Source organism: Eublepharis macularius, chromosome 2 (assembly GCF_028583425.1).
Source record: "Eublepharis macularius isolate TG4126 chromosome 2, MPM_Emac_v1.0, whole genome shotgun sequence".
In the NCBI taxonomy this organism is placed as follows: Eukaryota; Metazoa; Chordata; class Lepidosauria; order Squamata; family Eublepharidae; genus Eublepharis; species Eublepharis macularius.
Genome location: NC_072791.1, coordinates 218173657 through 218200747, shown reverse-complemented (window position 1 = coordinate 218200747; position 27091 = coordinate 218173657). Strand labels below are relative to the sequence as shown.

The following is a 27091-nucleotide window of genomic DNA, read 5'->3' as shown; positions in this document are numbered from 1 at the left end:
ACGTTTTTACAAGAGGTATAAATTATTTTCGTGTATGATCTTTGTTCTGCTCAATAAAGGTACAAACCTCTTCTGAGACTTACAGTGTTACGAGAAAATAAATAACATTTTAGGAAGTCTGAATTTATTCTCCCTAGTTCCAGCATTTGCGTAACAGGTAAAACTAAGAGACGTCAAGCAGACTGTATTTTCCAGTATAACATTAAGAGACAGTATCGATAGCTAAATGATTTAAATGTAACCCTGAAATACTGCCTCTGCAAAAGCTTTACCTTACATAAAAGTGAAAAATTAGCCCTTAAATAGATGAAAATTAACTTATGAGCAAACAAAAACAAAAACAAAATACTGAGTTTGAAACATTCATAAATGTAAAGCATGGTTAAAATAATGGAAATCTGTGTAAAACAACAGGGAACTGGGCTTGCAGGCATGTGTCTTCTGCTGGAGTAACTTTAAGCGTAGAGATAGCAACAAAAGCTTAGATACGAACAAACAATGGAGGAACATAGTATTCCTCCTTGGGACATGATACAGGCAGAGATTTGTTTTAATCCTGCACAGGGAGAAGACAGATGTTGACACTACGCAAGGGCTGAATATGTGTTTTCAAGTACTCTAATATACTGTATTTTTTAAAAAGCTGGTATTTTTCCGTATCTAGTATAACATCATAAACGGGTGTAATACTTAGCACATTTAAAAAGAGTATCAGTCACAAAAATCAGGAAGAATTATGTGGATACAAGCAGATGCCCTGGTTTTCAGTTTTTAAAAAGGACATTTAAAAATTCTTGAATAAAAAAGTAGGACTGACTGATTTCAAATGAAAACACCTGAACTGTACAAGACACACAAAAATATGCTTCCATACAAATGTTGACTAAAGTATTAGATAGCTTTTGTTATTCTAGCAAAAAACGTTTTAATATTGTAGTTTGTTGCTCTTGCAATTTATCAGATGAAAACGAATTTTTAATTTGTTATGGAACAAAAATATGTTGGTTTTAAGCTGCCTTTTAGTAATGGTGCATATATAGTTCGCATACTCTTAAATTTTTGTCACCATTCAAATATATCGACTGATACAGGTACCCATGATTTTATCCTGCAATGGACGTTACTAACTGTATTTCTACAAGATCTTTTGTTCCCTTACAAAAAGAGCATTTTGATTTCACTGTACTCAGGAAACATTAAGAGCTACAAAATTACATACCTTAATGTGCTAACATTCTAGTAATTTGGTAGATAATTAAGGCTCTATTTAACAGAGTCTGTAGAAGAAGTAGCGAGCATTGTGTCGTCTGATCTATAATCTTTTCTAGGATGAAAATGGGGACTTCGCGCATATCGAGGCTTCAAACTCATAGATGAAGAATGAGAAAAATTTCTTCTCACAGAGTGTATCCTGGCTTCCTAAAAAAGGGGGAAAAACTGTACATTTCAAAATAGCAGTTTACTATATTAAAGGTAGTCAAGAAGCAAAGAGCAAGGCAAAATGCAAGCTGTAAGACGAAATGGCTTTGGACTGTTTTTGTGCAGTCCTTTAAGTATTTTTTAAGTATTCTCTGTCATCTTCAAGCGTAAAACAACTTGGACCTAATCAAGTCAACTAAGATGGTCACTTTGGACAAACGTGGAGAACTACTGTAGCAGTTCTCCATGTTTAAGTGACTGGGCTGTGAGTCAGCACTCTGCTGGTTCGAATCCTGCTACTGCCATGAGCTCAGCAGGTGGCCTTGGGTAAGCCACTCCTCTCAGCCCCAGCTTCCCAGCTGTATTGTAGGGATAATAACAACACTGACTTCGTTCCCTGCTCTGAGTCTCTCTACACATTACTAAGTACCTAGGGAGGCTCAAGTGAACCTCATTTCACGTGTCCCCCCTCCAACTTTCCATGCACTTGCTCACACAGTCACACTTCAATTTGCTCCACGTGAATACATTCACACATTTGATATCAGTTTCTCCTCAACTGCTAAGGGTATCCCAGTTTCCCCCACATCTATTCATTGAAACGTAGATCTTGACACTTTCTACTCTTTAAAGAAATGCAAAATGGCAATTGAAAGCAGCCTACAGTACTTGTTCTCGTGATGAAAACAGAGCAGAATTGGCGCTTTGCCCTCCAGAATCACTTGCAGATGTGATCACACAAAGGGTGCTCCTGTGAAAATGGCATTCATGTACACTAAGCAACAACAGCCTGCATGTGAATTGAGGACTACACATACAATCCTGCACTTGAGCATCCCTGGGTACTTAGTAACATGTAGAGAGACTGTCAGTGGGGCACTAATCTGTCTAGAAGAATGATACTATTTTAAGCATACTGTTATCATTATTATTAATTTTTTTTCTCTGGACTCCCTTATTCTGAACGAGTTTGTGACTGTGGACAAGGAAAGTTAGAGACCTTGGATCATATAATAGTTTTTTGCCCTAAGTGGAGTAAGGAAAGAGAGAGCTTTATTATTCCTATTATGTTAAAAGGAAAGCTTCCCTTCCTTCCTTGGGCAATCTCAGTGTTATTGTCTGATAACTTTCCTGACAATCAAACCTCTGCTATAGTGGCTTCCTTTTTAGCCATGGTGATAAAGAAACAAGATTTTCATGAGTTTAGATAGTTTAAATTGATACTGACGAGTTATGTCTATGTGAATTGGGTATGTTCAAGTGTACAGTTCATATTTTGTTGGTGTTTGTATGGCTTATGGCTTCGGCCGGAAAAGCAATAAACATATTATTATTATTATTAATTACTAGGAAGCCACTGTGCAGCATGCCATGCTTATCCACAAATACAGAGTACAAATATGCCACAAAGGAACAGGACTTTTGTTTACTCCCGCTTTGATTTTCAGTAGTCTACTGCTCTGCTCCCTTCTTCCATGCCTATGCCGCCTCTCTGAGTTGTGGAAAGCCTCAAACCATGAATTAAGAGGCAGGCTGGAGCAATCTTCCTTGAGCCATAATATCATCTTTGAAAATCACAAGTGTCTTGGGCCCAAGAAGCTTCATCAACAAAACCTGCTCCTCCTCCCACCCCACAATGTTACTCTGATTCCCCTGTTCTGTTCTCTGACTCTGCCCTTTTAACATTTCTTCCACTCACTTCTTGGCCCTGCTGTTGCTCTTCCTGTTCTTTCGTCCAATAAGCCACGTCATCCACTCTTCCCACCTTTCCTGACATGCCTTCACTAGAAAGACGCCTGCATTCTTGGCTCTGAGCTGACCTGATTCCTTAACCTCGTCTTTTGGCTTACGTAACCTGCTCTGTTGTTATTGTCCATTCTGGTGCATGACTCAGCAAGGGCCTATCTTGTCTGTCAGCTGTCCGATAGCAACAGATCAGACTAGTGCTATCCAAATAGTCCAGTGGCACCTTAAAGACTGACATCGTTTCACAAGGAGATCCTGTGAATTACAAACTCTTCGTGACATAAATGTTGTTGAAGGTGCTCCTGGACTTTTGTTCTATTTTGCTGCGACAGGCTGACATGGCTAACCCTTTACAATGATTGAAACAACGGCACTGTTGAGTAGTTTCCTACGGAACTACATTCCTAAGCGAGCATGCTGTGATTTCTCCCTCCAGCTACGGAGATCTGAAGACCCAACTAATGGACTTGCCTCTCTAGGGGAGCTGCATCTTGTGATGAAAGTTCACATCAAAGACCACAGGAGAATAAAGCCAGCCTATGTGAGCTATCAATGCCTTGCCAAATTCGTATCTCACAAAACAAGAGCCCGGCAGCAGGTAACTCTGGGATTCTCTCCTGAGTTTATGCCAGCTAGAAAGGATAAATCCTAACGACACCTCGGCTTCACAAGAGTAATTGAACTGGCAAGCCTCACCTAGAACCTTACTAGACTCTCCTCTCCGAGTGTCTCTACACATTACTTCTTTTACGAGTTTTCCACGAGCCAACCCGTGCTTTGCGTAAACACACATCACCTTTGAGGACTGGCTACTATTTAAAAAGAAACAGCATGCAGACGGGGTCAGAAAGCTGCCGTCAGGGTAGGGAAAGTTCCTGCCTTCCTCCCAAGCCTCCCCCCCCCGCCCCCAACACAAAAACAGTGCAGGGAAGAAGAGTTTTCCCCTTTCTGCTGCCACACGTGCAAACAATACCTCCGTGTGGAGCAGCAGAAATGGGGAAACGTCTCCCCACCGCACTGTTTTTGCACAGGGAAAAAATCTTGGGAGGAAGGCAGGAGCTTTCCCTCCCCCTGGTGGCAGCTCTCTGAGCCCATTTGCATGCTTTTTTAAAAAAGAGAAGCCAGTCCTCGATGTGATACGTGTCTACATACAGCACAGGTTGGCTGCGTGGAGAACTGGTAAAAAAATGTGCAAAGCGATGTCGATATGAAAACAAAACAAAAGACGACAAAATCCAGCCAACCTACTATTATCTGACCTGTCTTCAGCTTTCCCTCCCCCTAACAGCCCTTCTCCAGAAAAAACTCCGGCTCAGTTGCACCGTGCCGGCTCAGCCAGGCCCAGTTGCTCAGTGGGGAACCCGCATGGACTTGCAAGGGCACCTCACTTTTCTCTGTATCTCCTCCTCACTCTTTTTCCTCTTTCTTTCCGGTTGGCAGCTTCCGTATCTTCACCTTTTCCTGCTTCCTTCTGTGCTTCCAACGCACCATCCTATCCACTTTTAATCTCCCCCCTCCTTTCCAACTATATTATTTATTTGCTTCTCTTTTATCCCACATTTCTCCACAACGGGGAGCCAAAGCAGCTTACATCATTATCCTCTCTTCCATTTTATTGTCACAACAACCCAGACAGGTAAGTTAGGCTGAGTGACCGGTCCAAAGTCACCCATTTAGCTTCCACAGTGTAGTGGGGATTCCAAGCTGGGTCTCCCAGATTCCAGTCTGAAACTTTTGACCAATATACCACACTGGCTTTTGTCAGGTGGCTGCTGGTGAACAGTTCCAAGTAGGGCAATTCGTGCAAGTCATGTGGTAGAAAGTCACCTGGTGGTTTCTGCCAGGCCTGGCCCTGATGAGTCCTCCTTCAAAGGCCCTGCCTTTTCCTGACAGAAACCAAAGCTGGAAGGTTGGCAATACCGTTGTGGTTGCCTAGTAACAGACACTGAGAGTACCTGTTTCTTAAAGCAGCAGAGTATTTACCACCCATATTTTTTTTTTTCCAATTTCTGATTTTTTTGCAAACGGGGCTTTTCTCAGGTTTGTAGAAAGATCTCTCTTTTCTGTCCATGACCCAATCTCCATATTTATATATCCACAAATGGGGCCTTGTTGAGAGATACTGGTGATAAAACAGATTTCAAAATCCCTGAACATTCTAGGCATATCTTACTGGACTTCTTAAACAAATGTGTTGTTTCAGGCCACAGAAATATGATCCTGGATTTATTTATTTTTTCATTTATACTCTGTCTTTCTCCCCAGCAGGAAGCCAATGTGGTTTAACTTCATGGCACAGTAGGCATTAGAACCTGGGTCTCCCAAATCCTATTCCAACCCTCTAAGCACTACACAACATTGCTGACACCAAGAGACTCCAATTTCTTTGTACAGGTCCATTTTACACGATCATGGCATAGTCAAAAAATTTCTTAAGGCTAGATACAAACATCCTCTACAAGTCTGTGGACAGCTATGTTTCAATAGGTTTTAAGATGCCCAAATCCTTTTAATATTTTACTGGGAATGTGTTCCCTAACCCAAGTAGCTTCTCATTCATCTGTAATGTACACAATGGACTTGGAGAGAAAATGAAAAATAACATTTTAACATGTCTATTAGTAATTTTTAAAGAACATCTAAGCAAAATGACAGAGGCTATGGTAGAGTTCTCTTTTCTACACAAGATACGTCCTACATAAAAGCTTTTATGCAGCATCCTGAAGATACCTACAGGGCTGGAAAGCAGTATGTTGACCAGGGGCAGAGGGTATTACATGGCAGGAAGAAGCTGGCTCAGTGCCATGCAGGCACATGGCTGCTGGCCAGCAGGACCCTTCACAACTGACTACCGCTTTCCACCCTACTTCACCAACTACCAGTAATCACCACATGGTTAATGTGACAAAAATGGCAGAGGATGAAACCTAATTTTTTTAATTAAAAGAAAAATGTATTTTTGCTTGGTTGAATAATTTCTGTAGTTATTCTTCAGAATTTCGTATTTTGCTCTTACTGAATTTTAGCTAATGATGACATATAGCACCCTCTACAGAAAATATAGGTAACGCTTATAAAAATGCACAACCAAATATTTAATGTTTCACAGACTCTCCACCTAGAAAGTAGTGATTGTGGATATATGGTGCAAAGGATTTTTAAAAGAACATTTACATAATGTTTATTCCAACTTTCCAGTAGCTCCATGTGGCTTACAATACAGGTTTGACTCGGTCATAGAAGCTTGCTGGGTGACCTTGGTCTAGTTGCATACACTCAGCCTAACTTACACGGTTATTGTGAAATTAAATGGAGGAGAAGAAAACAAGGTGAGCCCACTTTGGCTCCCCAGTGGAGAGAAAGGTGGGGTATACATGAATATATAGATAAGACAAACAACATCTATACTTCTGTAAGGAAAAGGTGGCGTTATTTTTTACCCTTGTTACTCCAACTGCAATCTACCCTTTCCTCCCACCTAAGGGACAGAGAAAAAGTAACAGGAAAAGAATCGCCGCTCTTACTTTGATAGACTCAGGTTGCATCACAGGGGCTGGCATGGCAATCGCACTCTGAGCATAAACTTGGTGATAGGCCGCTTGAACGCCGTGATCGGAATATGGCTAATATAAACAAATATTTTAAAATAAACACATGCAGAATAGACAATGCAAAATTGAATAAGGTGCACAAAAATCGTATTTAGCTTGCTATCAGGTTTTGCGCAATAATTAACCAGAAATTTAAGATCTTTCGGGGACAAAACACTGCCCACTCCCTCTTTTATCTATCAACACAAGTACTCCTAAGTACTTTGCAAACGTATGTAGACCCCATTTTTTTAAAAAATAAATTATTTTATTATTAACTTGTGTAGACCCCATTTTAACTCCATGTAAAGTAGAAAGGAAACAATTGTGTAGGTATTTAGAGTAATTTTTTGGAAAAAGTATACTTGGGCTTAGTTCCAGCATTACCAAGAAATAACACACACAAAGCTAATGAAAAATAACATAAAAAACAAGTTTACAGGTCATATTTTCACAGGGCAAAAACGCTTAGGGACTCGACCAGTCTGAACACCAGAGTGTCTGGAACTTGCACTGTTGTAAAAATGAGTTATATTGGTGGTGTCCTGCCAGGGTTTCATGAGGGCAGGGGGCCACCATGGCCTGCCATCAGTGGACCTGGAGCGTAAACCCCTGTGCTGGTGGGGGAGCGATTGGGCCAAGGAGTGGGGCATGAGTTAAGTCAGTTGGCTCAGTTAAGTCAGAAAAACACCATACTTATTGGCAGGGCTTTTTTTCTGGGAAAGGAGGTGGTGGAAATCAGGACTGCACAATGACATCACTTTGGGTCAGCTGGAACAAGAGGGGAGTTTTTAAAAGTTTAAATCACCCTTGGCGAAAATGGTCACATGGCCAGTGGCCCCGCCCCCCGACCTCCAGACAGAGGTGAGTTTAATATATTGCCTTCAACAATATATAGAGGGGAGTTTAGATTGCCCTCTGTGCTGCTCTAAACTCCTCTCTGTCAGGAGATCAGAGGGCGGGGCCACCAGCCATATGACCATTTTTAAGAGGTGCCGGAACTCCATTCCACCGTGTTCCTGCTGCAAAAAAGCCCTGCTTATCGGTCACTAACGTATCCTCTTTTTTTACTGCTTTGATCAAATTTACCTAACTGTTAGTGCAGCCACTTTCTCATCCACATACGATGTCCCTATTTGGAACTGGCCAACTCCCTGGTTTTGATCAAAATGAATTAACCACTGAGTCCATTATGATGGCCACTGGCTTCCAAATTTTTGCTATGATCGGTTTTATTACTCTGATGTGTTGACTCAAGTGACAGACGTGCAAACCCCAAAGGACGAAGGACCAGCTTCAGTTCACCCGAATTAAGCTGTGATGGGGATACTTGCAAGGCAGGCACCCCACAGAGAGGGGAGGAATACGTGGCCACCACATGAACACGGTCATCAACATGCACTTGACACTACAAAGCAGACGGAACTGCCAGAGATGATGCGGCTTTTCAACACAGAGTCCTTCAACAGGTCCTATGACTCTGTACTCGGACGATCCCATCCTGGATGGCACATTGCTTTCTCATGTCCTATCAGCAAGAAGGTCCTCCCTTTTTAAGCTGGAATGGAACACTGGACTCCTTCCCCTCCGAGGTAGGGAGGGTGGCTTACCCTGTTTTCAAAAAAGAAAAACTTTTCCTAGTCTCTTGGGACCAGGATCACAATATATCAGTTCTAATCTTATTATAAATTGAATGTTGTTGTTGTTGTTGTTATTATTATTCATTTATGAGGTGCACGATAGGAAGGAGCTGTACAGATAGAAACTGAACTGCAAGAACTTCATCACAGAGCAAGTCTAATCCTGTCCCAACAGTGCTTTTGTTTAGAGGCCTGTCTGGCCTCTACCAGAGCCAGGGCCTTTTCAGCCCTGGCTCCAACCTGGTGGAACTCTCTGTCTGAGGAGACTAGGGCCCGGTGGGATTTGTTATCTTTCTACCGGGCCTGCAAGACGGAGATGTTCCACCGGGCACTTGGTGGGGGCTAGGCTGTCCTCTTGTCGACCATACCATTGAAGAACGTCCACCACCCATGCAGGAGCTCACAAAGCCTGATGCAGGGCATTTTGCAAGACCTAGGCCCTGAATTTTAATATTTATATCTGCCACTGAGAAATTTTATTGTATACGGGAAAATGTTTTAATTGTTTATTCATGATGTTTTTATTGTTTTAAACTGTATGTTGTAAATTGTTGGTTGTCACACCGCCCTGAGCCCATCTGACGGGGAGGGCGGTCTACAAATGTAATGTAATAAATAAATAAACAAATACATACATACATACTTTCTGTCAAATAAAGGAATGGCTGCCATTCAGCATATTCTGCACAGGGGTGTCACTGAAGAGAGGGACAAACCCACCCCCTGATGGCTCAGCTCTTTCCAAAAAAAATACCAGAGAAATCTAAAAGGTTTAATTAGACTCAAATGCTTTCCCTACATACACTGTGTGCTTTATCCAATTAATTGTTCTAGAAATAATCAATCTTCCAGAGCAGATGCATTTGACTAGTAGTTTATCAACTATAAATACCTCTGGAACTGCAGCTTCTATTAGGGAAAGAGGAGGAGGCACACATCCACCATCCTGTGTAATTTCCAGGGGTTGGTAAGTAATTTCAGAAGGGTGCAGATAAAAGAATGAGGTGGGAGACGCAGGAGACTGAACAAAAGCAAAAAAAAAAGTATGTATTGAGTTAAAGAGTTGTAACTCCCTCAAATCTCGAAAGAGCTCAGACTACAGAAGAGAAAACTATGTCGCATAAAAGTCTGACATATAAAATTGCCACCAACAGAATATATATATTAAAAAAATTCCTAAAGCAGAATTAGAACAAAGATTACTTGCATGCGGCCGTGCCAACACTACCATCTCAGTTCCAAAATGCAAGTTTATATCTCAACAACTTCTAGGGCCAAGCTACAAATGACACTTGAACGGCAAGTGAACAGACTCGCGTGTATTCCTCCCTGTTCACTTGTGCATGTGGAGCGCAAGTGAACAGGGAGGAATACACGCGAGTCTGTTCACTTGCTGTTCAACTGTCACTCATCACTTGTAGCTTGGCCCGTACTCAAACTACAAGTGACAGAAGGGGGCCCCAGCTTGCCTCATTTCTGCCCACTGCCTTTTCGTTATTTTCTTACTCTCAGCAGCAGGTTTATCACGATCTGTCCTTGCCTGGAAAATATTTCTACAATTCTGATCCAAACCAAAGGCAATATTGTTGCAACCCATGAAACTAGCCAAAGAAATGGCAAGAAGCTCAAATCTTATCTAGGCGCATGTATGCGTGCGCGTGCACAAACCCAACCCCATGGTCTTTGATGGTGTTCTTCAGCAATATTAAGCAAGTCATTCCCACACCTATCCACCCACCCGGAAACAGAATCTAGAAGGGACAACTGCAGCAGGCAGGAGCAGGTAAACTGTATGTGATGCTTACAATTTCCTTCGCTGGAAAAGGGTAAATGTGAACTATTAATGTGACATGGGTATAAGACATGGGTGGCCTTCACAGTGATTTCAGAACGTAACTTCATAGATTACAAATTTGTTTGAGGTGTGGGAAATCTCACCCCCCCCCCCCCCGCCACTGGCGACAGCTACAAGTTGAGGGAGGAGGCAGTGCTGGCCTGGGACCCAGCCAGCATGATGCAGGACTCGGTTAAGGCTGCCTGTGCCGGTACCTGGCTGATAGGTGGCACATGGTTGGGGACCTCTTGGGGCTTCCTGGACTGCCGCCTGCTTGATTGGTGGCCTGGGAAAAAAGCCAGCCTGTATCGGCCCAGGACAGGGGCTTGAGGTGGCCACTCATGGCTGAGGGTTTCTCTTACAGAAGAGCAGAAGTTGCAAAGGAGCACGGATGGGCTTCAGGCTGTGAGAATGTATTTGGTGGAAGCAGGCCAAAGATGACGCACCACACTCCAGCTCCTGAGAGCCAAGCTACAAGTGACGCCTGACACAGGTTGGACACTTGTCAGCTTCCCTCAAGTTTTGATGGGAAATGTAGGCATCCTGGTTTTTACAGCTTGGCTCTCCATTACACCTGCAAGACCAGGATGCCTACATTTCCCATCAAAGCTTGAGGGAAGCTGACAAGTGTCCAACCTGTGTCAGGCATCACTTGTAGCTTGGCTCTGAGCCAGAAGCAATGGGGGAGGGTGTGTATTGAGACCTTGGGAGAAAGAGGAACCCTGTGTCAGGGCTTGCCGTGGCTGCCACTGGGTGTGGCACTGGGCAGTCAGCTCCTGACATCACAGGGGGGCCAGGGATTCTGCAGGACCCTGCTCTGTGGAAGGAGGGGCGGTATACCTCACCCTGACTCCCTCTCAATCCACTCGCTGGCCTGCTCAACCTGGCCTGCTTACCCCCTGCCTCTTCCACCATCTCTTCCTCCCAAGACTCTCCTTCAAGCCTCCACTCTCCTTCTTGCCTTTTCCTTGGCTTCTCTCCACTCCAACTCTGCTCCATCACTCCCACTCAAACCCACCACCCCAGAGCTCTTCCCAGCCACCCTTTATAGGGTTTCCTCTCTCCGCCCCGCCCTCCTTCCAGGCTTGTTCCTTCTCCTGACCGGGCCCAGCTGTGCGTTCCTCCAGGTGTTTCCCTCCAACCACTAATCCCTCCTGGGCTCCTTTGCCTTGCTGGTAGGGTGGGGTTGAGTGCGAGCCATCCCCAGCTGAGGGCTCCTTGGCCTTGCTCATGAGGAGCTGCCCCAGCCAGCCTCTGTGCTATTGGGCTTGCCTGGCCTTGCTCATGAGGTGCTGCCTTAGGCAGCTTCTGCGCTGCCTGCTCAGCAATGCTGGGCGGGGCTACCTATCTCCTCTCCCAGAATGCCTGTGGCAGCCCCCCCTGGAGAGGCTTGGCTTCTAGCAACTCCTGAGCCAGGCTGCTGTCTTCTAGCCATGGTGTGGCTCTGGGCTGTAGAGGCTGCTTCCTCTCCCTGCCAGGTAAGGGCTCTGCTTGGGCTGCTGCTGCTGGTGGTGGTGGTCCCACATTCCCCCTGCTGTGGCCCTTTCCCTCTGGCCTGCTTAGCCCCCTTTCTTCCCCCTGGAAGGTGGGACTGGCTGGTCTCTCCTTGCCCCCTCCACCCCTCTGAGGTTCTGGCCTTTTACCCCTTCCCCCTGGAGTAGGTAGTTTCTGGCCCTGGTTGCCGGCCTGGGGGGTGGGGTTGCTGCCACCCTTTTGTCCCCTGGTGTTCCCTCTTGTCAAGTCTGGGGGCTGGGGCTCAGACCCCGGACACCCTGCTGGGGGACTGAGGGCAGCTGAGCCTTCCTCTCATGAATTTTCACTTCAGATAATGTACGCCACCCTGAGTTATCTGAAGGAAGGTTAGGTTGTAAATGTAATAAACAAATAGGTAACGAAGACTGAATAAAAATTACCTGGGGAATACTCCACTGCCACTGTCCTGGAAGACACTGTGCTGGAGCCTATGACAAGCGAAAACGAGACAGTTCGTTAAAAATAATACTGCGCCGTTAAAATTATCCATGCATGTAAACAGTTAGTAAAATAAAATATACACTGGGGAGGTAATATATAGCATACTAAAATACAATAAAATGCTCTAAATGAAGAAAGGTGATTTTAAAAATCTTTATAATACTCCTTCTTTAAAAATGCACCACTGTGATCTCAATCAAAATTGAATCTAAATACAAGTTATTTGCAGACAGACATTTTTACCTGATAATGATATGCAGGCTGTTGATATACAGGTTGGGCTACCATTACAGGGGAACTGGAAATAGAACGTGACTTTAAAAGAGAGAAAATTAAATTAAAATAGTTTAAACAAGCTATTCTGTTTTTTTAAAAACTTTTACTAAGATAAATACTTTAAGCACGCTGAAAAATAGATCAGTTTAATCTAATAACTACTTGCCATAACTATGATTCTTTTCAAGATGACTGTCAGCCAGCCCTCCTCCTTTTCTTGTTCGGCATTTATACAGCGTTCTTTTTTAAAGTGAGGGAGGACCATGCTGATCACATTTCTATGATATTTTAATCACTTAAAAAAATTATAATCTCCCCAATATTACCACAAAGTAATATTCAGAGTTGTGTGCATGTGCTATCCATGGACTCATCCAAATTCTTCTTTATAATTACCCCCATCATCCACTAAACATTTTTTTAAAAAAACGGGGGAATTCATCACATGTTGTAAAACAGTGGCATTGTGCAAGAAACTTTATTTGGTAACTAATAGTGGACTTGCACCTCTCACAACATCATCTGCTCATGCAATGAAGGTGCACAGACAGAGACAAACACTTATAAATCTGTTGGTTGTTGTGGGTTTTCCGGGCTGTATTGCCGTGGTCTTGGCATTGTAGTTCCTGACGTTTCGCCAGCAGCTGTGGCTGGCATCTTCAGAGGTGTAGCACCAAAAGATAGAGATCTCTCAGTGTCACAGTGTGGAAAAGATGTGGCAGGTCATTTATATCTACTCAGGAGGGGTGGGACTGAGCTGAGTCATCCTGTAAGAGTTTCCCAGGGTGTGGAATGCTAATGGAAGGAGGCTTCACTGTATCCTGAGGAGGTTCTTTTGCATATGGATTGGTACTTGATGTGCTAATCTTCTCTGCAGGGCTATTGTTGGGTGTGGAGTGTTTTGTTAGCCTGGTGTTTTTCAGAACTGGAAACCATGCTCTGTTCATTCTTAAGGTTTCTTCTTTCCTGTTGAAGTTTTGCTTATGCTTGTGAATTTCAATGGCTTCCCTGTGCAGTCTGACAAAGTAGTTGGAAGTGTTGTCCAGTATTTTGGTGTCCTGGAATAAGATACTGTGCCGTTTGAGTTAGGCTATGTTCTGCCACTGCTGATTTTTCAGGTTGTCCAAGTCTGCAGTGTCTTTCATGTTCTTTTATTCTTGTCTGGATGCTACGCTTTGTGGTCCCAATGTAAACTTGTCCACAGCTGCAGGGTATACGGTATACTCCTGCAGAGGTGAGGGGGTCTCTACTGTCTTTTGCTGATTGTAGCATCTGTTGTATTTTTCGGGTGGGTCTGAATACTGCTTGAAGGTTATGCTTTTTCATAAGCTTTCCCATTTGATCTGATCAGTAATTCCTTTGATATATGGCAAAAACAAATGACCTGCCAACATCTTTTCCACACTGTGACACTGAGAGATCTCTGTCTTTTGGTGCTACACCTCTGAAGATGCCAGCCACAGCTGCTGGCGAAACGTCAGGAACTACAATGCCAAGACCACGGCAATACAGCCCGGAAAACCCACAACAACCATCGTTCTCTGGCCGTGAAAGCCTTCGACAATACAGTTATAAATCTGTTCAGATGTTCAGTGATGATGATACCACAGAACTCTTAAAAGGTAGCAACGTACCCTTGATAAGACAGAAAGCTATTAGCACATCAGTTGAGATCAGGGCTTTTTTTCTGGGAAAAGAGGTGGTGGAACTCAGTGGGTTGCCCTCAAAGAAAATGGTCACATGGCTGGTGCCCCCGCCCCCTGATCGCCAGACAGAGGGCAATCTAAATTCCCCTCTGTCTGGAGATCAGGGGGCGGGGCCACCAGCCATGTGACCATTTTCAAGAGGTTCCGGAACTCGTTCCCCCGCGTTCCTGCTGAAAAAAAGCCCTGGTTGAGATATACAGAACTGTTGTGCATAGTCTTCTGTATGACTGCAAGCCGCCTCAAGTACCATTGGAGGAAAGAGCAGGAAAGAAATTATTCAAATAAATAAATGCTCAGAATCTTAATATTTCAAACAGAAGAACTGCTTACAGGCCATGGCTGTGGAACAGAGGTAACTTCAGGAGTATGGAAATAAGCCACACCGTTGTGGTATGTATAAGGATATCCAGTGGAAGTAGTCAAGTACATTGTACCAGCGGCTGGCATGATACTAGATCCTAAAATAAGCAGTAACAGTAAAAACGCACATGCATTCTGAATACTGTAATTAAAACAATGGAGCATATTTTGTTAAAATCTAGGGGGAAATACTAATAATATGTTTGTCAACGGAATAACAAGGTATGTTAATTAAACATTCAGCTCACTGTAATTGAAGCAAATGCCGTATTAATATTTTTTAAAGATCTGGAAAAATTCTACAAAAATAACTAATGCAATGAAACCAAAGAAGCAACAGCGTCAGTCAGTGGGCAAATGCTTCAGCCCAGCCAGGTAACTCCCACCACCTATAGTCTGAAAGAGACCCCTTGTTTCCACTTAGAAGTTTTGTTAGGAGATTCAGTGCAATCTGAGACTTGCTTCAGAATTATTTGCTTAGGATTGCTTTTGAATGTGCCATTTTGTATATGCAACTTGCCATTAATTCCTTTGAACAACTGGCCCATTTGCAGAACAGCATTTGTGGGGAAGACCTGCATAAGAGCATCACGGAACCCTTTCCCTGCTTATCTCCAGCTGGACATGAATGATGCCAAGCCATTCAGTGATTACCATTAATGGAAGAATGATCTGCTTTTCCCCCCTAAGAAGATCTAGCTGCCCCACTCCTCTGTAAGCTTAAAAGACATCGTGTTGTGGGTTACTACACACACCCAACACAGGACCATCAGAGAAAGGGCAGGAAAAAGCTCAGTTACGACCTCCAGGGATCCCCTTCCATGGGTGTGGAAAGTGATGAATCTTGCCAAATATTTGGATTGGATATTCATTACAAAACAGCAACTTTTAAAAAAGACCTTGCATTGTATATATTACAATTCACCTGGATATAATTTTCCATTATTTAAAGTAGACCGGATATAATCCATTAAATGTGCTAGTTATCGGAGTGACATAATCTATTGAGTTAAGTGTGCCCCAGGTTTGAAGATGAGAAAACATGGGCTTATTCCACTCTGCTGCTCTCTACTCTATAAATGCACAAGTTTCTCCACGAACAGGCTGGGAAGAGAAAGGAAGGTTTGGCGGAATCCCTTCTGTAAATAGTAGGGGTATGCACCCCAAAAAGATTTGGATGTCCCGCTTCGGAATAACCCAAATTCTATAGTGGCAAGCCGCTTCTGTGTTCGGGTGTTTAAAAGCTTCGGTATGGTCCGTAAAGATTTGGGAACCTTTACGGAGCACACCGAAGCTCAAAGCAACCCTCTTCATGCAGCTTGCAAGCGGCAAGAAAACAGTTGCGTTTAAACTTCCTGCCTGCTGCTTGCTTCCCCCAATGGGAAGGGGAGCCCGCTCCCATCGAGGGAAGCAAGCGGCATGGTGTTTGAAAGCGCCCTTTTTTGTAAACACCGTGCCACTTGATTCCTCCGATGGGTAAAGCAAGTGGCGCAATTTGAACGTGCCCCTTTTCATGTCACTTGCAAGCAGCATGACAAGGGGCACTTTAACTTTCAAATGCTGTGCTGCGTGCTTCTCCTATCGGGCGAAGCAAGTGGCATGGCATTTGAAAGCAGCGCTTTAAATTTCAAACACTGCACCACTTGCTTCTCCCAGTGGGTGAAGCAAGCCATGCGGCGTTTGAAAGCACCCCTTTTCATGCTGCTCCCATCAGGGGCGAGGGGAAGTGGCGGGGCAGGATGTTTGAAAGCAAGCAGCAATTGCTGTTTGCAATCTCCCCCCCCCCCCCAGCTTCCTGGCTCTGTCAAACAGCCCATTTCTGGAGGATGGCTGGTGGCAAACCTCTCCATGGGCACCAGACAGCAGCGAGGCAGGCAGACCAGAAGCAGGAGTATGGGCAAGTGTCTTCTCTCTACATAATTATTTGCAAGTGGCACAGCCCTCAACTTTTCCATCACATTTGCTCTCTCAGTAAAACTAACAAAAATAAGCAAGCAAATACATACGAGGAACCCCTACTTGTTGTTTTCTTATTGCTGGACCGATGTTCAGTTTCTTATCTTTATAATTTAGCTTTTCAGCCTAAACCAAAAACAAGGAAAATACATATAACGATTACGTTGTAATTTTTTTTAAAACAACAACAAAGTATTCAGCAATTAAATGTAGCAACCTGGACAGTTTTCAAATCTGTCATCTCACCTCAAATTCTAACAGAAACATAGTGTGAGCAAAGTAGTTGCTAGTTCGAAACAATTATGTTCAGATCTGTGCAAATATTTGTCCAAACAAGTGATCTATTTAGACTTCCCAACTAGTTATTGTGGTTTTAAAAGTTCTAACTTCAACCAATGCAGACTTCAAAAAATATTTGTCTGGGTATATTTTGCTATGCTGCAATGCTTATTGTTACTTCTGGTACAAAGAAATGCATATTCTTTTTTATCAATATACCTTTTATAAATGTGATGTACAGTTAAACATACCCTGACCTGGATAGCCCAGGCAGGCCCAATCTTGGAAGGTAAGCAGGGTAGGCCATGGTTAGTAATTGGATGGGAGACTTCCAATGAAGACAAGGGTTGCACAGCCAGGAAATGTAAACCACCTCTGTTAGTCTCTTGCCATGAAAACTTGACCCAAAGGTTGCCATGAATCGGCTGTGACTTGATGGCACTCTCCATCACCATCATGGTTAAGCACATAAAGCATTAACAATAAACCATTTATAGGAAAGACAATGTACATGAGAAACAGTACATCTTGGACTGGAGTCCAGTGGCACCTTAGAGACCGACAAGGTTTTCAGGGAATGAGCTTTCAAGAGTCTGAGTTGCCTTCTGAAGGTATCTGAAGAAGGGAGCTGTGACTCTCAAAAGCTCATACCCTGAAAACCTTGTCGGTCTCTACGGTGCCACTGGACTCAGATCTTGCTATTCTACTGCCTTCTTCATCCATGTGAATTTACACATGACGGACCATCTTCTAGTAGGCACCCTGGTCCAAGTGAGGCAGGATCAGGTGGGTGCGCAAGATAGGACCTTTAAGATGCCAGACTCAGCCAAATCTCTTTTAATGCCTTTTTTTGTTTTAAGTGGCTGACACTTTTACCCCTTTTTACTATTAAGCTGCTGTAATATACTTCAGAAGTACCTATAAAATATGGCAACTGTTCTCAAAACTTTAGAAACACAAGGACCCCCATTCTGATCCAAAATCTGTCATGGACCCAAGCTCTCCCGTCCTCTCCCTCTTCAGCTCACATCACACATTAGACTTTTGCATGTGGAAAGCTGCACATGCCCTGTGGAGGCTTTGTCCTCTCATGACCTTGAAACTATACAGCGAAAATCTTTTCAGCCACATTTTAAAATCTGAAGTAAAATGCGTTGTTTGTACATGGCCTACAAGGTCAGGTCTTAGAAAGTAATCGATTCCTTAGGGCCACAACTTAAAAGACATTAAGCCAAATTCTATTTCATTTTATCTCTTGACTGGAAGGGACCTAGCACTGAGAATGTATGAACATTCCTTACTGGTTAATAACTTCCAGCCAGAGGTTAAATAAACAGGGGTGGGAAAGGGCCTAGGGAAAAAGAAATTCAGACTGCTTACAGAAAAAGAATAACAACACAACAACAGCTCTTATATCAGAGTGCTGATTCGCAGCCCAACCACTTAACCGCTATGTTACAGCAGCATCACACAAAACTTAGAAAGTTGTGTAACGGAGAGCCAGCATGCTGTAGTGGTTAAAGCAGTGGGCTAGGATCCGGGAGACCCGTCTGAATCCCCTCTTCAGCACAGAACTTCAGTGGGTAACCTTGGGCCAGTCACACATTCTCAGCCTAAACTGAGGAGAGCAACATAAGCCACTTTAGGACCCCACTGGAGAGAAAGGTGGGGTATAAATTAGGTTAATAAAACAAAACAAAACCTGTATTTTTGGTATTCAACAGAAAACAGCAATTGGCTGTTACTGTCTACAGCTACGAGTGGCATTCCTCTCTCTGCTGAAATCCTTTCCATTGAATAACAGAATGAAAACCAGTTCAAATTTTATACTGGAAGGAGCTATGGAAGACAGTAGTAGGGCTGCCTCTGTGGTGCCACTCAGCCAACTGGAGTTCCTAGGGCTGAGCTATATGTTCTCAGTGACCAATCAGCACATTGCCTGCTTAGTGCTCTGAGGTGATCTGGAAGCTAGGGGTATGTGAGCAGTGGCATCTTTGTGTGCTCCCGGCCTTTGAAAAAGTATTTATTTTATTTAAATAAATGTATATTTAGATCCCACTTTGCTCCCAATCAACAGTTCCATCCCGTTCCCCTTAGAGAGTTGTTCCTAAAAAACAGAGAGGGCTCCGTTTTTATCTTGAAAAAGAGCTTTCTGTCTTTATAAAGGACTTACAGAGCCTTATAGAGCCCTTGTGGCCCCCAGACCCCAATCTGAAAAACATTGCAATGTGGAATCTCCCCTCTGGAGATGTTTTTGTTTGTTTGGGTTTTTTTTGTTTATCTTCTTTAATTTTTTTTTAAAAAACGAAACAAACAAAAACATATTTGCATTGGTTATTTGCATTTGCCAGCCAGTATCATACTGAGCAGTTCTCAATCCATGTGCTGGCCCTTATGCATGCAGCAATCAGACACCAGCATTGTTTCAGTTCCAGCCATGAAACTTTCTGGTGTGTAATTATTGCACATCTACGAGCCTGCACATGGGTTAAGAATATTTTAAAGGCAATGCCAATTTACATGGAATCCTGCATCGTTAATTCTGCAAGACAGCATCTTAACTGGGCCTAAATCATAGGACATTTTTTAAAAATGTAGTTAATTAAATGAAATTAAGGCATCTAGTTACTGGAATTCCATGCAGTCCTGAGCATAGTTACACCCATCTAAATCCACTGAAGTCAAGTAAATGTAGAGCAATGCCACAGGACAAAATACTGTGTTGAAAATTCATTCTTACGGTCTATAAAGTACTAAAAGCAAATGACACTGTCTATCAATATTACTATGTATTTACAGCAACATAGTTTCACATACAGATAACATCATTTTACCTCTTGCAGGATCTTTTGTGCATCTTCCTGAGTTTCAAATGTGATGAAACCATACCTAAGTAAGAGAGCATTTATTATTTTTCTTGCTATGCATTATAAACTGTTTAAATAACATTTATTCATCTGGGCCCTAGCTTTTAATTTTTAAAAAAATATGCATTGTTCTTGATGCGTCTCAGAGCCAAACTACATGATGTACTAAAGACCACTGGATTTCTAAATTTCTCTTTACATTTCTGTAAACAGCAGCCACAGGAACTCTCAAAGTGGACTAGGACCATGGTGATAGGACTATTTGCCCTGATAATGTGGGTACCTATATATATTTTCCATGTCAGGGTAAATAGCAAATGCAGGGATGGTTTCCCCAATTTAAATCACAGCACTGGGAGAAGAGTTAAATTCTCCAAGTGACATGGGCCCAATTCAATCTGGGTCCACTTTTATTACTATTAGCCATTTTCTGATGCTTTAGAACACCTTCTAAAAACTGAATGGTAGATGCCTTCATTTCATAGTGTAGCAGCCACCACAGTAAAACTGGAGTCAGGGCTAGCTCAACCACATTGGTGAACTAGCCATTCGCCTAGGGCATTAGCCTTTAAGAGGCACCCAATCAGACAGAGGTGAATTTATTTTTTTCCATTTCTCTATTTAATTTATTCTCTCTATTTAAACAAAAATGTTTATTTTCCTGTACATTGAGTTGGGGGCAGCAGCGGGGTGGTAGTGGCACGAAAAAACCTTAGGCTAGCCCTGGCTAAAGTCAAAGCAGTGGCAGTTCTCATACATCTATATGAAAGGCTGCAGCAAACACACTGATTGGACAACCAGTATCCAAATAGGGAGAAAGAGTCCTTTAAGTACGAGATTGTGAAGGGCTTTAAAGAAAAATCAGCATCCGGAACTGAACCCAGAAACAACCAAGGCAAGAGTTTCCAGATGAGAGTAATATTCAAAACAGGCTCCAGGCAATAGTCGAGTGGCCCTATTTTGGACCAATTCAAGTTAGTCTGGGCTGTTTTCAAGGGCAACCCCATGCAGAGCATTTTACAACACTCATCTCTTGAGATGACTATTTATTTATTTTCGATTTTTATTCTGCCCTCCCTGCTCAGGCAGGCTCAGGGAGGATTACAACCATTAAAAACGTTTATAATGAAATATATGCTTTAAGAAAATTTAAAACCAGGCAATAAAAACAGTATAGTATAAATATTTTAAAAATGCACAAAATGGCAGCGACTGACCAGTAGGAGGCAATCAATCTGCCTACTAGAGAAGGACTTGACCATTTTTCTTTGGCTTGAGGAGTCAGCCCCCAAATTTAGGAGTCAGGCTTGTTTTTCAGCCTTCAAGGACTCGTATTGTAACTAATTATTATTACCACAAAGCCTAATCCTAGTCTTGTCAGAGTTTCTTGTGACAAAAGTGGTGACGCTGCTTTGTCACCACTTCAACAAAACACAAATCCTTAACCCTAAAATAAAATCTAGTTTCTCATAATTTCATTATTGATTTAAAAAGCTAAATTTAACTGAATATTGGAGCCAGTATAGAAAGCAACTGATTCAGCAATGAATTCATCCATTAACACTGAAGGGTAAAAAGTAAAAGCAAGCAATGGCATGAACTTCCCGCACTTGCAATTTCTATGTCAGACAAAAAAACATATCCTGATGAGAAATTATAATGAAACTTTGCTCTTCTACTGAGGATCAGTAACAGACATTACAATAAAATCACTGCTGAAAATACTAGGTGCTGTAATGAAATTTGTAGACACCATGGTGATCTGATACCTGGGATTTGTCAAGCCCTGCACTGCAGCAAGGATTATTCCAGCCAGGTTAGTGAAATCTCATCGGGAAAACAACTTCTATGCTAAATAGAGTTGAAAAAAGCATTCTTGGTTTTCTAATAAAAAGGGCCATATCCAGTACAGCTTCCAAGCTCTTAACCAACTCTGTCAAAGAAAGACTTTATTTATTGCTTATCTAATTATTTTATATTCTTATATAATTATTCTTATTCTTATCTAATTATTATATTCTTATCTAATTATTTTATTATTATATTTATATTTATATTACTTATTTTATTATTTTATTTATATTCCTTTTTTATATTATTGTTACCTGTCTTGGATTTCATTGAGGAAAAGGTAGGTACATAAATATCTAAAACAAAAATATACAATGTGCCAGGAAGAAATGTGTGGGTAAACAGGGTACTAAATTATTTTAATTTGGAAAATACTGTAAGCTTCTTTACAAGGCCTCAGGAAAAGAATGAAAATGCTGTTAAGGAAATCTGATATTCATTTTTTGTATGGTAAAGTATTTAAGAATTCTATTTAAACTCTGAGCGGCATTATTAATGGAAAGTGCAGACATTCAATGGACCATTTTAGAGGCTCCTAATGAATGAAGATCATATCACAGTGCTCATATGTAATTCATATCAGATGGCTGTTGCTGAATATTATATGGATTGCATAAGTAAACTAAACATGGCATTTCCTATAAATAAGTATATTAAATAATTTGTATTTGAATAATGTTGACTAATAGGATTTCTATAATGTACATGCTTACTCTACTAACCCCTTTGATACTCCTGCCCGGTCATTTACTATTTTTACTTCTTTAACACAGCCATACTGGGAAAAAAACTTCCTTAGGTCATTCTCGTTAGTCTGGCAAAAACAAAAAAAGGCAATGATTACCTTACCAAATATTAAAACAGAGATACAGAAAGATACAATTACAGAATATTCACTTCCTTCATTCCTGATTTAGAAAAACACAAGGGAATCTCTCGCAATTATACCATCCTTCAGTAATATTGGTTGTTGTGGATTTTTCAGGCTGTATAGCCGTGGTCTTGGCATTGTAGTTCCTGACGTTTCGCCAGCAGCTGTGACTGTCATAGCTGCTGGTGAAACGTCAGGAACTACAATGCCAAGACCACGGCTATACAGCCCGGAAAATCCACAACAACCATCGTTCTCCGGATGTGAAAGCCTTCGACAATATATCTTCAGTAATATTGTATGCTTCCATTACTAGAATGGTATCTGCAGCCTTTTCCTGTTCTTTGTGACTGAATTGTTAGTGCATCTGCATTTTCAAATAATATTTATACATGCACTCAGGGCTTTTTTTCAGCAGGAAGGCAGTGCAACGGAGTTCCAGCACCTCTTGAAAATGGTCACATGGCTGGTGGCCCCACCCCCTGATCTCCAGACAGAGGGGAGTTTAGACTGTCCTCCGCGCAGTGGCGCAGAGGGAAATCTAAACTCCCCTCTGTCTGGAGATCAGGGGGCGGGGCCACCGGCCATGTGACCATTTTCGCCAAGGGTGATTTAAACTTTAAAAAGCTCCCCGCTTGTTCCAGCTGACTCAAAGTGACATCATTCTGCGGTCCTGAGTCCCACCACCCCTTTTCCCAGAAAAAAGCCCTGCATGCCCTGTAATCTTTCATGTCTCTATTCCCATCGAGTGAGTCAGACTCACACTCATGCAATTGTTTGGGTTGAACCCACAGGTATTTTAAAACTTCCAGGGAACCATGTGTTATGAAGAAAGAAATACAGCTTGTTTTTAGATAGTGCACTTTTTGTCACAACAGGCACCAGAGCTTAACTGTCCTGGAGAAGAAAGTACCTGCCATTCATGGACTTGTACCTCCATTATAAACGTTATTATTGTTGTTGTTGTTATTATTATTATTTAGTCAATTTATATTCCAGTCCTCTACTACAAGGCAGGCTTATAATAAAATGTAAGTTCAGCACAGCTAAAATCAATCACAACCAATAAAAACAAATAACAATAAAAGAATATCTACTATGCAATAAGTAAAATATGCCTGCTAAGAATATTTAGAAACAGTGAAAGACTGCAATAATATTAACATTCAAGAGCACTATGGCAAGAACATCTAATAAAAATATCAGAGATTAAAAATTCCCTCTAGAAAACAAGTTTTCAAATTATGCTGCAAAGCCATAAAATATGGGGATAATCACACTTCCAAAGACAAGGGTTCTACAGCTTGGGGGCCGCAGCTGAAAAATGCTTTTATGTAGTTTGAAAAACTGCTTCTCAATTAATTGAGCTAACCTTTTAAAACAATTAAATGCTGTTAATATCAAGGGATCTAAACAATTAATCAGCTACTGGTAATCCTTTAAAAAAAATGACCATACTGTATTTTCACACAAACAGAGCTGTGTATCTTTGTAGCTTGTTAGATTCAAAGCCACACTAATCCTTTATCGTTTAGCGTATGCATACTTCCAGAAACTACGCATGTATGATATTTCTCCCAAACACAGTATTTGATTATTTTCTTTATTCTATTTCTCAGCTACCAAGATGAGAGACCTACCTTAAAATCAATTCCTCCAACAAAAATGCGATTAGGAATCACTGTTCCAAATCGTGGGGCACTTGTGGGGTTACTTAAAGGCACTGGTGACACAGTGTTAGGAGATGGAGACAATGAATCCGTTTGCATCTGATTTGTGGTCTGCTGTTTAAGAGAACATAATTCTGTTTAAACATGTTTTGAATATTAACTTATATGCCACACAACAGAAAACATGGTCGTAGCAATATTACAGATTCTTACAAAATTATATGGAACATTAAAAGCCTAATTCTCCTCGGCTATTATTTGAGCTGGCGTGGTGTAATGGTTACAGTGCTGGACAAGGATATGGAAGAACCAAGACCCCCACCCTGCCAAGGAAGCCTGCTGGGTGACCTTGGGGCAGTCAAAGACTCTCAGCCTACCCTACTTCACAGGGTTGCTGTGAGGATAAAATGGGACGAGTACAATATAAGCTGCTTTGGGTAACCAATGGGAGGAAATATGGGGTATAAATGAAATAAACAAATAAATAAATTTAATTAACTATATGTTCACATTTCCTTATCTTCATTTGGAATGCCACAGATGCAAAATGACAGACTGCCAGTCCGATTTACTTACTTGGAAGTAAATTCCACTGACATTCTTACCAATGATGACATTCTTACATGTACTCCATATAAGATCCAAGGTACATGAAAAGCTCTTGGACATAACACACAACTTTCTCCTCCAAATGAACGCTGACTGACTGAAGAGTAATATTTCATATTATTTTAAATGATGACAGTTATTCAAAATGACAAATAAGTCTGGAACAGTCCTTTTTTCCTAGATCCATGTGCAGAAACTGATTTCTAGCCCACAGCATTGCAAAGGAGCATTCTGAATGTGTGTGTATGAATAAAATGAATATTTCCCTCCGCGCCACTCCAGAAGTTACTCCAGTCTAAGCCCATTGATTAGACTGGAGTAACTCTTAAGTTTGCATTTTGTCTTCAATTCCACATTAATTAATCAACGAATCTGAAACAGTTAACCTGTATGTTCCAGGGTATATTAGAACCCCCCTCAGTCACATATACTGCCACATTAGAAAGGACATATTTGAACACCATAAACCGAAAATGTATGAAAAGTTTGTTTTTGAAAAAACTACGTGTATAAAGTTGCAGAAGGTTCAGTTGTTGGATAAGATTTCCTGTAATGTTTTATAGATCGTATTTGTTTTTGTACTTGTATTTGTATGAAAGTTTGTACTGTATGGCTGTAGGAAGGTGAATATTTCAATAAAAAATCTATTTTCCTTTAAAAAACTGTTTTCTTATAAACACCCTGGCACATTATGAAATATTTCCTGCTCCCCTTCCTTCCTAGGTATATCTGGTTTCAGTTCCCTGAGACATTTTAATTCCAATAAGTAGTGCATTTTCTGGACCCTATTATCTCTCTTACAAAAAAAAAGGTGTAAAGGTGTGTTTACAAAGGCAAATAAATCTAGGGCAATCCAAAAGGCAATTCATGTGTGTGCCCATGACCACTGATAATCTACCTAAATACGGGAGCAGCTGAAACCCTATCAATTCTAACAGGTGTTGCCAACTCTGGGTTGTAAAATTCCTGGAGAGTTTGGGAGTATAACCTGCAAAAAGCTCAGTTTGGAAAGGGGAGAGACCTTCGTGGGCTATAATGCCACAAGTGCACCATCCAAAGCAGCCATTTTCTCTATACCATTACTTTGTTTTGTAACATTGTATATTTCTTTTTATTTTCTCCAGGGGAACTGATCTTTGTTATCTGGAGATCCTGTTGTCACTCCAGATCTCCAGACCCCATCTGGCGGTTGGCAACCCTAAAATTCCCACACCATTCCTGACCTCACAAAAAGTACGACGGGAATCGAACTGACGGCTTTAGCGGGAAAGCAAAGGATGGGCGGAGCCTCGAACTCCCCCTTCCCCTTCAAGGAGAGGGCGGGGCTCTACTTGCCTGGCTCCCCCGCCGCTAGAGGTCCCGCGCGAGGGCGAAAAGAGGCGACGTCACTCAGCGAGCTCCAATCGCAGATCCTCCCCTGCGCCTGTGGGCGGGGCGGGCAGGGAAGGAGCGTTGCTTTTTAAAAAAAGGGGTGGGAGGGGCGACTGAGAAGGACGGCTCGAGCGGACAGAAGAGCGTTACTGGACGCTCAGCGTTTTTGGCGGGAAAGTGTTGAGGGAGGCGGCCGCGTCGCTTTCTGAAGAATCCCCTCAAAGACAACACAATAACGGCTTTCCCCACAACCCCCCACAGCGCTTCCCTGCTTTCCCACACTCGCCCTCCTCACCCCCTGGCCAATTAGTGCGTCTTCCAGGGCCCCCTCAGGAACGCCTGGCGGGCCGCTCCCTCCTCAGCGGCCGCCTCGGGGCATCCGCGGGGCTTGGCACTCACCGAGGAGTCGGCCTCCATCGCTGTCCTCGCACGCCCCTCGAGCTCTCCGCGGCACGTTCCCCGCACGCAGCGGACGCGCCTCTTCTTACCCGGGCGGGAGGAGTCTCGGGAAGGCGGGCGGGCGGGCGCGGCAAACTACACGTGGGTCGGCGGCCGCGGCGTGGTCGAGAGGGGCGGAGGCGCGTCTGCGAGGCGAAGCCGGGCCGGAGGGTGGAGGTTGTGGTTGGGGTCGCGGCCGGAGCGCGAAAGTGAGGCTGGCGGCCCGTTTCCCGCCTCTCCGTCGCCGGCATCGCGACGCTCATTTCCCTCACAAACGCCTTTGCGCCCCGGCTCTTAAAACACAATTTTTAATTTTTTTTTAAATTAATAGTCAAATGATTTTAATGGGCTTTGAATATGGCCGTATCGTTTTACCTAAGGGACGAATTTCAACAATGCGTGTAAAGCTTCTCTCTGTTTTTGTGCTTTTTAAAATTATTTCACTCTTATCTAGTACTGCTCTTACGGCTATTGCCTTAAGCAGAAATGAAAATGGGAAGAACCTTACTTGGTAGCATGTCTCTGAGGTTTAGTTATTGCCCCTATATATTTTGCCACAGAAAGAGTAACGGAATCATTTGTATTTGATAGTAACCATGTCACCTGGGCTCATTTTTTAATTATTTTACATTTA

The 27091-nt window shown here is 42.5% G+C and overlaps 1 protein-coding gene across 1 annotated transcript; it reads right to left on the bottom strand.

Moving 5' to 3' along the window:
• Positions 1–1263: 1263 nt before the first annotated feature.
• On the bottom strand, positions 1264–26436 carry BOLL (boule homolog, RNA binding protein). Its single transcript, XM_054972447.1, has 11 exons — positions 26419–26436; positions 24010–24153; positions 22221–22312; positions 19615–19669; positions 16552–16627; positions 14516–14643; positions 12447–12518; positions 12143–12190; positions 9288–9416; positions 6690–6788; positions 1264–1419 (listed from the first exon to the last, which is right to left on the bottom strand). Exons 1-11 carry the CDS (start codon positions 26434–26436, stop codon positions 1264–1266), a joined length of 1017 nt encoding a protein of 338 aa, XP_054828422.1.
• Positions 26437–27091: the final 655 nt, after the last annotated feature.

What these genes read in the sequence shown, in the direction of transcription:
- BOLL (XM_054972447.1), bottom strand. An exon ending in CGGGCAGGAGTATCAAAGGG is followed by an intron (nt 19,670 to 22,220) that starts GTTAGTAGAGTA and finishes TCTCTTACTTAG; the next exon opens with GTATGGTTTCATCACATTTG. An exon ending in GGCAGTGGAGTATTCCCCAG is followed by an intron (nt 9,417 to 12,142) that starts GTAATTTTTATT and finishes GCTTTTGTTCAG; the next exon opens with TCTCCTGCGTCTCCCACCTC.